This window comes from Coffea arabica, chromosome 7e (genome assembly GCF_036785885.1).
Source record: "Coffea arabica cultivar ET-39 chromosome 7e, Coffea Arabica ET-39 HiFi, whole genome shotgun sequence".
Lineage (NCBI taxonomy): Eukaryota > Viridiplantae > Streptophyta > Magnoliopsida > Gentianales > Rubiaceae > Coffea > Coffea arabica.
Genome location: NC_092323.1, coordinates 9,279,233 through 9,289,675, shown reverse-complemented (window position 1 = coordinate 9,289,675; position 10,443 = coordinate 9,279,233). Strand labels below are relative to the sequence as shown.

Below are 10,443 nucleotides of genomic sequence, written 5' to 3'. Positions count from 1 at the left end.
TGTAGCGAAAATAAGTCTGTGTTTGTATTATAGAATTAAAGTTGTTTTTTTAGAGAATCAATATTTTTGTTAATATATATATTGTGGAAGATAAATTATATATAAAGGGTATAGAATTAATTATAACTTTTTTTTTGAATATAAAGAAATTATTGGATATTTTTAGAAAATGGTTGGTGAAATGAATGGAAGTTAAAGATAGATTGGTATAGTTGATTTATATTTATTGGATGTGTGTGAAGTTTTTGTTGATATATATATTTTTGAGAAAATGAATTTTTTTTGATATATATATTTTGGGTGAGAAAATGTATGTTATGATTGTTTGATGTTGTTTATATTATCTTTTTTTTTTGTTTATATATGTGTGGTTATTATTGTAAATATTTAGAGTGGGCGGTAATGGTAAAATTTTGTGAAGTTGTGTAATGAGAGGAATTTCATAGTTGGTGGTAAATTTTTTATTTCATTACATAAATGATGGATAATTTAGGGGAATATAACTGTTATGTCTCATAAGCTGTAATGAACATTTGTTGATCAAGATTGCTGGATGAAGTCTCTGTCAAAGAGGTTGATAGAATAATTGTTGTCGTTGAGCAGGGTAAACAATAGTTATTAAACCCGGCCCGGAGAGGAACCCGGTGAAAGAGGTGGATCAAGAGATTACTGGTTCAACCAGCGGGTGAGTGGTTCAACCGGTGGGTCACTACATATATTTAAATATTATGTTTTATAATTTTTGATATGGTTAAAACTAAAATAAACTATGTTATAGTAAATACTCAGTTAGTCCAATTTATTATAGAATCATTAATTCTTATAAGAATTAACAAAACCTAAATTTAATTAGTAATCCATCAAACTTCAAGTATAAAATTTTATCTAAGTGTAATTATCTAGTTTATTTTTGAATTTTAAGCACGAAAGGTTATTAAGAATAATATTTGTTTTTAAAATGAATTGTGTAATATGTTATTTTTTAAATCTATTTCATAATTTATAGAATTTAGAGAATAATAAAATTTTATTAAAAGATTCCAAACAAATATTGTTTTGAAGAAATAAAATAAGAATAAAAATCTAATATATAATATAGAAGGAGTGAATAAGCACCAAGTGAGCTGCTAGGCTAGTGGTGAGTGCGCGTAGCTTTTATGCTCAATGATTATCCCAAAACTGGGTTCTTTACAAATTGTCCGATTTCGGTTGAACCGCCGGTCCGTTGAAAAGTCAACGGATTTGGTGCACAAACGATCCAATTACAAACTAGCCCAGTTTCATGGCCGGTTCATCGGATTGACCGGTTGAACCACCAGGCCGGGCCGGGTTTAATCAGCATTGGAGCATTTTCTAATCATTTTTATCCCAAAACTGGGTTCTTTACAAACTGTCTGGTTCAACCAAGCAACTCGGTTGAACCGCCGGTCCGTTGAAAAGTCAACGGATTTGGTGCACAAACGATTCAATTACAAACCAGCTCTGTTTCATGGCCAGTTCACCGGGTTAACCGGTTGAACCATTGGGGCGGGCCAGGTTTAATAACTATGGGGTAAACAACACGACACTTCCTTCATGCAAGAAATATTTATGTGCAAATGTCGGCCAACATTCTGTTATCTGCATTCCTTGTAGCGAACACGATTTTAAAGAGTCTATTAGCTCATTGATATGAAAAATTAATCATGGTTGTTAGCTTATTAATATTTATGTAATCATGAAGTCATTTATTTATTGATTAATGAATATGTTACTCAAAATCAACAAATAGTACACGGGCTTCTGTGTTATGGAGAAAAAACACAATTTTAAAGAGTCTATTAGATCATTGATGTCAAAAATTACTAACGCTTGTTAGCTCATTATATTTATCTAATCATGAAGTAATTTATTTATTGATTAATGAATATCTTATTCAAAGTCAACGAATAGTACATGAGCTTATGTGTTACAGAAATTTAAATTACAATAAGGTGACTCGAGGCATTTTTTTTACAAAATCAATATGTTTGTTAATATATATATTTTGAGTAATTAATTTATTGATTAATGAATATCATAATAAATATAAAAGAGAAGAGAGAATTATAGTTTGAAGAAAGAAAATGGAGGAGAAAGAAAAGGACGAAATTGGGGAGAAAAGCTAACATTTGTGAGTAAAGTCAGGCAACAGCGGAAGATCCAGGAGAAACAAAAGGACAAAATTGGGGACAAAATTACAGGCGAACCAAGGGAAAGGGCAGAATGGGAGCAAAGCAACAAAAAAAGCAACGAGGACAAGCGGAAGCAGAAGCAAGGGCGCTACATGAAGCCCGCGAAAAGACTAAAAAGGACAAAATGAGCTGCAAAACCACAGCGAAACCGGCACAATCAACTGTTCATCAGGCTTCGCGGCTTTAAGTAGTTTAGATAGTTTCATTATGTGTACGTAATCGTCTGCAAAACGGGAAGTTGGCATTATCAAAATATGCGTAATGATTGAGATACTAGGCCGTCTTGTTTATGAATTTGCAATTTTTACTCTACGATCATTTTCTTAATGTTTCTTCTGTCGTTTTGGCTTTTAAGGAAAAATCGTCAATTTAGTCCTCAAACTATTTTACTAAAGCCAATTTGATTCCTCAACATCTTATCGCATGACCTATACGGGACCTATATTGGTTTTAGTAAAATAGTTTGAGGACTAAATTGACGATTTTTTCCAAAATTTAATGTTAGTACGCATCAATTGCGTGACAAATTCAACGATTGATGGTTGACCGATCTGATACTGTCAATTGAATAAATAAGAATCTTACGTCCACGATCTTATTTGAATTATATTTAATTTGAAATCGGTGGATTTTATAATTTTAATTAGTGCATCGTCATTGATTCAAAACCAAAAATTTCTCCAATATCAAATTCATTTGACCCATTTTGTATCACTCAAATGTTAGACATGAATGCTACAACCTACACTTGATTAATAGAAATAAGATACTAGATTCAGTAGTATTAGTTGATGTGATCACTTGATCATGCAAATTTTCACCAAAATCAAGAGAATTGATTTACAATACAGTCTATCAATTAGATGTGGAGAGAGGAAAACTTATGAATTGGAGTTTAACGTGTTAAGTATCACAAGCACAATAATTTGTACGGGCTCAATAAATTATTACAGTGAAATAGTACACTGTTTTTAGAAATTAGCAAACTTCTAGGGGTAAAAAAGAAATAGCCTGCTTCCATTATTTTAATCAAAGCAATTATAGTGGCGTAAAAATTATCCGAAACACAGAAAAGAGTAAAGTGGAGAGGTAATACCACCAACAAACCCTGTGTTGGTTGGGCCTCTCCCTTAATTCCTTTTCACCTTAAAACCTTTCTTCAGACAACGCGTGTTGGACCAACGTCATCATCGTCCACCACCACCCTCCTCATCTCTCCTCTCTCGAAACATTTTCCGAGCTCCCCCATTTCCCTCAAAATCAAAGGTGCTATACTCCTCTGGCTTTTTATTTGATCTCTCTCTCTCTCTCTCTTTTTGAGTTTTTTTTTAATTAATTTATAATTGTCATTTGCCTGTGATACTCGCCCTTTTAATCTTTTGGTAAATTGGGTTTTTTTTTAATTTCCTTTTCTTGTTTCCTGTAATAGTTGTGATTCGCGTAATGCCACAAAAGATTTTGGCCACCTGAGGCATTTGGGGGTTAATTAAGAGAGGATTAACCATTTTGTACGTCTTAGATTATTGGGGATTCATTTCATGTAATGCTGTTGTATTTCTCTGCTAAAGTTGGGATTTTTCTCTCGGGGTTGTGTTAATTTAACTATTGAGCTATAGAAATTGATTAGCTTTTTATGTTCTAAGAAGATTTGGTGAAGATTGATCTGTGGACCATATTTCAGTATCTGGGGTTCAAATTTTTCTCACTTTAGTGCGGTGGCGATCCTGGTGTTGCCAGTGTAGCTAAAGCTTAACAGTATAGTGTAATTTTAATATGCTAGAATGGGAAAAAGCCACAAAAGCTTTCCCTTTGGTGGATTTGTTAAACATATGTTGTTATTTTACTAGCTTACTATCCAAATCTTTGTTAGGTTACTTAATTTGCTTTCTAAAAGTATTATCTTTTTCTGTTCATTTTTTTTTTCTCAAAGGATGGTGATGCACTTTCATTTCCTAGTTCTGCTATTATGTAAAGGAGTCTTTAATATGAGTTCAAGGTTCATTGCTCCTTCGGCATGGATGATTACTTTTTTACATGTACTGATCACTGATGTTTTATTTCATTGAGAAACAGCATTAGAATTGGATATGAAATTTGGGCTTTGAACTTAGTAGCAGACAAATCATATACAAATGGCAAGCAGTCTTTTGGTCGTTTATGTGATTTTGAGAGACGAACATGTGTACTTGCATACATAGTTCCCGGGCTTCTTATTTTCATTGTGTTTTTTCAGATTCTATGACACTTACATGTTGTAAATCTCTACCACACTCCCAATCTCTATCTCTCTCTCTCTCTCTCTCTCATCCGCGACCTAAATAGGATTATGAATATGGAGCTGTCATAAGATTCACTGAAATTCTTTTTACCTGGACCTTAGAAACTACATAAGTCATGTCACTGGTATATATTCTGGAAGATATTTCCTTCTGCTGGTGTTTATTGTGCATATCTTTGGTGATTCACTTCACTTTTTTTTTTTTTTTTTGAAATTCCTAAGCATGCCTTGCATGATTGTTGAAGGTGATGGCAACAGAAGAAGATGTCAACCTGGCAGGTTTTAAGTCTCAGTTGAGCCAAACCCAGTTGGATTGGAAGCAGGAGATGGAAAGAAACCAGGCACAAGTGGATGCTTTGCAAGTAAAACTTCTAGAAGTAAAGTTATGTGTACAAGGGTCCGAGGAAGACACAAAGAAGGAGTTGGATCTTTTATGGCGACGAGTTAAAACTACTGCAACTATGTTAACATACTTGAAATCCAAAGCAAGAATCATGGCTGTTCCTCATCTGGCCCATACCTCCTGCGGCATAAAACAAGTGGATGGAGTGGGACTTGTGGACAAAAATGGTGTACCGTTATCTGGATGGTCAAGGAACGTGGATCTTTCTCCATTTGAAGATTTAGAGGAAGAAACTTGGACAAAGCTTGCCAGTGATAATGACTTACTCGATGAACAAGATGGAGCTTATATTGGTGAACTACTGAAAGGTGTACAAATGGTGACAGATGTTATGGAATGCCTTGTCAAGAGGGTTTTAGTGGCAGAATCTGAAACTGCTTTGGAGAAAGAGAAGGTAACAGTAGGCCAGGAAGAGATAAAAAGAAAGGCAGTTCAAATTGAAAACATGTCTACAAAGTTAGAGGAGATGGAAAATTTTGCTTTGGGAACAAACTGTATTCTGAATGAGATGCGACAAAGGGTTGAAGAGTTGGTTGGGGAAACTTCTAGACAGAGGCAAAGAGCTGCAGAAAATGAGTTAGAGCTTGCTCGTGTTAAGCGAGATTTTGAATCACTAAAAACTTATGTCAGTAGTCTTATTAGTGTAAGAGAGACGCTTCTTTCATCAGAAAAGCAATTTCAGACAATTGAGAGGCTTTTTGAGCGGTCAGTATCTTCTGTTTTTCCCTTGCTCATTTTGCCTTTTCTTTGGCATTTTATAGATGCTTAGTAAATGGATGAGTAGAACCTCTTTTTTTTTTGCACATATTGAACTGTTTGTTTAATAGTTATGGAGCTTACTTTTAAAAAAAAAAACTGTCTGCAGGTATTTTCCATGTTAATGGTGTTCCACATTAATGAAAACACTCGTAATATGAGTATAACTGTAAAGAAATGAGAGAGATTCTCTTCATACATGACATACTCCTAGGAGAATTCTTTTCTTCCACCTGTTTCATTGCGCTTGTTATGAGTTTAACGTGGTTGATTACATTGTAAATGAAGCAGGCTAGTAGCAAAGACTAGTCAGTTGGAGAGTGAGAAAATGCAGAAAGAGGCTGAAGTTCAGAAACTTATGGAAGAGAATGTGAGGCTTAGTGCTCTGCTTGACAAGAAAGAGGCGCAGCTCTTAGCCATGAATGAGCAGTGCAAGGTTATGGCGCTGAGTTCTTCCAACATCTGATTTGGCATGCTTGGTTGTTTTCCATGGGCTATCTGCCCTGTTTAACTTTGGGAGTCACGTGTCCTATAGCCTTGGGTGGATGCTGGTGAGCGCTGCAGATGGGCGAAGGCTTCTTTTCTTGAAAACATACTCTCGGAAGAGACCTGTTTATTTCTTGTCATCTATCGGCTCACCATGAAAGATGAAGTAGAGAAGATCATTTGGTACGGATGCAGAGTTGCAATCCCTAGTCGATTGTTTCCTTCAGTGAAGTGCATATTGTCACTTATCAATTGTATGTCCTGAATGTTGTTCTCTCACGGAATGTGAGCTTTGACATTTTATTCCTGGCATAAAAGCATGTGTTGTGCCCATGATGTTTCCCAATTTCTGTTGTTCTGACTTGCTGCCCCTTGCGCTTCTAGCGCCTGAATTAGTGGCAGCATTTACTTTGTCTCGCAGTGGTGCCAGTACTTCGATTGCCGACAGCACCATCCCTTCCCTGTCAAGGGGCAAGTCATAAGATATTTGCTCATATGCACTGGGAACTGTTCAGAACTCAGCAGAATAGCTTGTCGTAGTTAGGATTTGATTTAGAAAACATCCTAGGATTGGAAAGGCAAGACTCCAAGTACGAGGATTTATCAACATCAGGAAGCAAACCCATCATAACTGTCTTTGTATTGTTGTTCGGATAGATTAGATTAGATTAGATTATATTTGCCAGAAACCCTTTTTTTTTTTAAAAGATTTTTGTTAATACTTTTTTTCTATCACTTCTTCTAATGGGAATTATGTAAATTTCTACAGAATATCCAATGCATATAATTCGCGTCGGGTAAATAAATAGTACTGAAACCAATCCCTTGGGAAGCATTTGGGATCCAGAAATGGATCTGTCTCTTCAAATCCGGATCATCCTTCTTCTTTCTCCCACAAAGAATAGAAATTCGGCCCCGAGAAGGCTCAAGTGCGAGTAGGCCTGTCAACGGGTCGGGTCTAGACCCGGATCCGGACCGGATCCGTAAATTATTGCGGGTATGGGTAGGGATTTAATTCCGTTTCCCGGATCCGTTTTGTCAAACAAAAAAAAGGGTCGGATACGGAATATAGTATTCCGACCCGTATTAGACCCGGATCCGGATATAAATGAATTAATAATTTAAAATATATATATTTATCAATATAATTTGATTAGGGTGATGTATTTTAATAAAGTTAATTTTGATTTCTTTTCTTATTTGATTTTTTCTTTGCATTAGTTAGAAATTAGTTTACAAATATATTTTTTTTTCATTTCTATTAGAAATTATAAAATTTGGTAAATTTGTTCGGGCAGACCCGGATCCGGATCTGGGACCCGCCGGATCCGGATCCGGAACATAGAATAAAAGACCCGTCGGGATAAACGGGTCGGATCCGGATCCGGCATAGTAATTCGGGTCCGGGTCCGAAATAATGAATTCCGGCCCGGACCCGGCCCGTTGACAGCCCTAAGTGCGAGGACTGAGCATGGCAACCTTTTGGATTAGCGGGTCTGTTTAGCGCGGGTGCTCGAAAAGCGTGCTAAGCCCGACCCATCAATATACATTTAACACTGTATAAACTATCTCTGGTTGGTTGCGTTTTAGTACTTTACTTCCACTAAACGACGTAGTACTTCGCTTTACCAAAACTCCTCTGAAAAATTAGCGCCATTCCACACGCAAAAAGACAAAACCAAAGTCCAACCACTTTAACTTACTTGAATAACAAAGTAGTACTGAAAGCTAAAACCCCTCTCCTTCAATTCAACTCTCCCTCCCAAAACCCTAACCCTGATTTCATTCAATTCTCACCAGAATCCGTCAAATGTGAAGAAACAAGCGGCCCTAGTTAGTCCCTTCATGCAAAAAATAAAGAATGCCTCAAAATTTGCAAGGTGAATGTCAACCAGATGGGACCAATGAGTCCACTCCCAAAATACAACGTATTAAAATCACTAGGCCTTCCGAAGATTCCGAAAAGAAGGTACCCGTTTTCATTTTTCTTCTGTAGTTTTATGTTTCTGACTCTTGTTTTGATCGTAATTACGTAAAACTTAGCCCTTCTTGTTTCATTTTACGTTGTTATTGTTGCATGTTTGCAATTGCATGTGTTACTTGCAACTATGTGGGAATCTAACTTTTCTCGTGGTTGTTTTTTGTTGTTGTTATTGTTGTTTTCAAGCATTGTTCCTGAAGGTTAATTTCTATGATTTCTTTTCTATCATGTGACGATGGTTTAATTTTTCTTATGCTCAAGGCCTTTATTATTATTATTGTTATTTTTTGTGGTATTTGAATTAGTAAAGTTGAAGTTTTGAACTTTTTCAGTCCCCCTTTTAGGTTTGATCCAGCTGCATGCATGCGGATGTTGGATTATGTTTACAGTACTTTTTTTATTTCTGTCTTTATTTATCATAGGGAATATGCTAAAGTAGCTCGTGGGTTTTGAACAGATTGCAGTGAAGAGGGTCAAAGATGTGGAAGTTTCTGTTCCTATAGTTTATGGAACAATAGCATTTTGGCTTGGTAGAAAAGCCAGCGAGTAAGTAAAGAGGTAATTTTGAGTTGATTTCCTGCCTTTTCCTGCTGATTGTTTACTTATTTTTGAATGATTTGGTGTGAATTAGAACTCTGTCGCATAAGTGGACAGTTTATGTTCGTGGGGCCACAAATGAGGATCTTGGTGTTGTAATTAAGCGAGCTGTATTTCAGTTGCATCCAAGCTTTAATAATCCTGTGAGAGTTGTTGAATCACCACCGTTTGAGATATCTGAATGTGGTTGGGGTGAATTTGAAATTGCTATCTCCCTTTTCTTCCACAATGATGTCTGTGACAAGCAGTTAGACTTGTGAGTTATCCTTTGCTCTCTCTCTCTCTCTCTCTCTCTCTGCCTTTTAATGTGTGTATGGTCCTTTCTAGGTATCACCATTTGAAGTTGTATTCTGAAGAGGACAGCGGACCTCAGTCAACTAAAAAACCTGTTGTTGTGGAAACATACAATGAGATTGTTTTCCCTGAACCACCTGCAGATTTCTTAGCTCGTGTCCAGAATCATCCTGCAGTAGTTGTGCCTCGACTTCCTGCCACGTTAAGTCTGCCTCCAGGTATGGCATTTTCTTATAAAATGATGTTCGCTTAGTTTGCTCTAAATTCTCATTTATGCTTTATTTTCTCAGCTCCAGTTCAAGAGGTGCATGAAAGTGGCAGAGGTGACACAAAAGATCATATGCTTAGCCCCTGGTTCGTCAATTTCTCGGAGGCAGATGAACTGCTAAAGCTTGCCGCAGCTCGTCAACAGGTGAAAATTCTTCTTGTTGTTTTTTTGTTTTGTGGCTTCTCAAATACTTGACTTTTCCTGATTCAACCATGCATTGATGACTGTGCACATATGGTATTTTGTTCTTGATGAATCCTGTGTAGCTGCATATGTTTTGTGCCTCAAAGCCATTTTCTTGAAAAGATTGCAGTTGACGACGTTTTATGTTATTTGATTGGTGAGGAGTATGAAGTTTCTGTGCCAAAATACCATCAGTGAAATACTGTGGAAGTGTTTTGTTGATATTGTTGGGAGCACAACCTCACGTTAATCCTTCAGTCTTTTTCCCCCTCATTTCCATATTGCAAAGGTTGCAAGGGAAATATGTATCTTCAGTTTTAATCTTTCAAAAATTCATAATAAACTTTTTTCCCTTCGTCATTGTAAACTGTCTTGGCGGTGGATTATTGATGACTAACTTTTGTGGGTGTGTGTTTCTAAGATCATGTTTTTTTTTCCCCTTAAAAACTTTGGTTGCTTCTTTGACTCTTATGTGACTTAGCAATAGTTCTTGCATGATAGGTGCAAGCTCACATTATGAAGCTGAGAAGGCAATTGAGCATGATGGATGGGATGCCCCAATCTCTTAAACCAGCCTCTGGTTAGTGAATGTACATGATTGTGCAAGTCAACATTCAGCATATATGTCCACTCTGAATGGGTTGAACAATGAGCGCGTGTATGTAGTTCATTGTACATTTGAACTGACTCATTATCTAGGTAGCTTGCCACCTTTGTCTTTCCTAGTTCTCTTGCAGGCAGTGTCTTTTTATTCTTTTTCTCTTTGCTGTTCCTTAGGCTGGTAGGTTTAGGGATCGCTGTATTATTCTGTACGAGTTGCATCAAGTCTTGTCTAACTGCAATAGATGTTAATACAACACCGGATTTGCCTGTAAATAAGATTATCAGTGGTTTGTCTAGTTTCTGTGCTGCTATCTTTTAGTGAAGTTAAACTTCCTATTTCCATCCTTTGATGAGATCCCTTTGTCTTATAGTCAATTGACG

The 10,443-nt window shown here is 36.5% G+C and overlaps 2 protein-coding genes across 4 annotated transcripts; both read left to right on the top strand.

Annotated features, from left to right (window-relative positions):
- Positions 1-3,286: 3,286 nt before the first annotated feature.
- Positions 3,287-6,469, top strand: LOC113698726 (uncharacterized). 2 transcript variants are annotated; one of them, XM_072059503.1, is made up of 3 exons: positions 3,287-3,479; positions 4,737-5,599; positions 5,942-6,469. In XM_072059503.1, exons 2-3 carry the CDS (start codon positions 4,740-4,742, stop codon positions 6,114-6,116), a joined length of 1,035 nt encoding a protein of 344 aa, XP_071915604.1. In that variant the 5' UTR covers positions 3,287-3,479; positions 4,737-4,739; the 3' UTR covers positions 6,117-6,469. The 2 variants fall into 2 exon arrangements, with proteins under 2 accessions (XP_071915604.1, XP_071915605.1); XM_072059504.1 differs by having other exon boundaries at positions 4,714-5,599.
- A 1,390-nt stretch (positions 6,470-7,859) lies between these two features.
- On the top strand, positions 7,860-10,238 carry LOC113698727 (transcription initiation factor TFIID subunit 14b-like). 2 transcript variants are annotated; one of them, XM_072060426.1, is made up of 6 exons: positions 7,860-8,105; positions 8,575-8,663; positions 8,749-8,970; positions 9,042-9,226; positions 9,299-9,420; positions 9,961-10,238. In XM_072060426.1, the coding sequence occupies exons 1-6, from the start codon at positions 7,998-8,000 to the stop codon at positions 10,042-10,044; spliced, it is 810 nt and encodes a 269-aa protein (XP_071916527.1). In that variant the 5' UTR covers positions 7,860-7,997; the 3' UTR covers positions 10,045-10,238. The 2 variants fall into 2 exon arrangements, with proteins under 2 accessions (XP_071916527.1, XP_071916528.1); XM_072060427.1 differs by having other exon boundaries at positions 9,947-10,090.
- Positions 10,239-10,443: the final 205 nt, after the last annotated feature.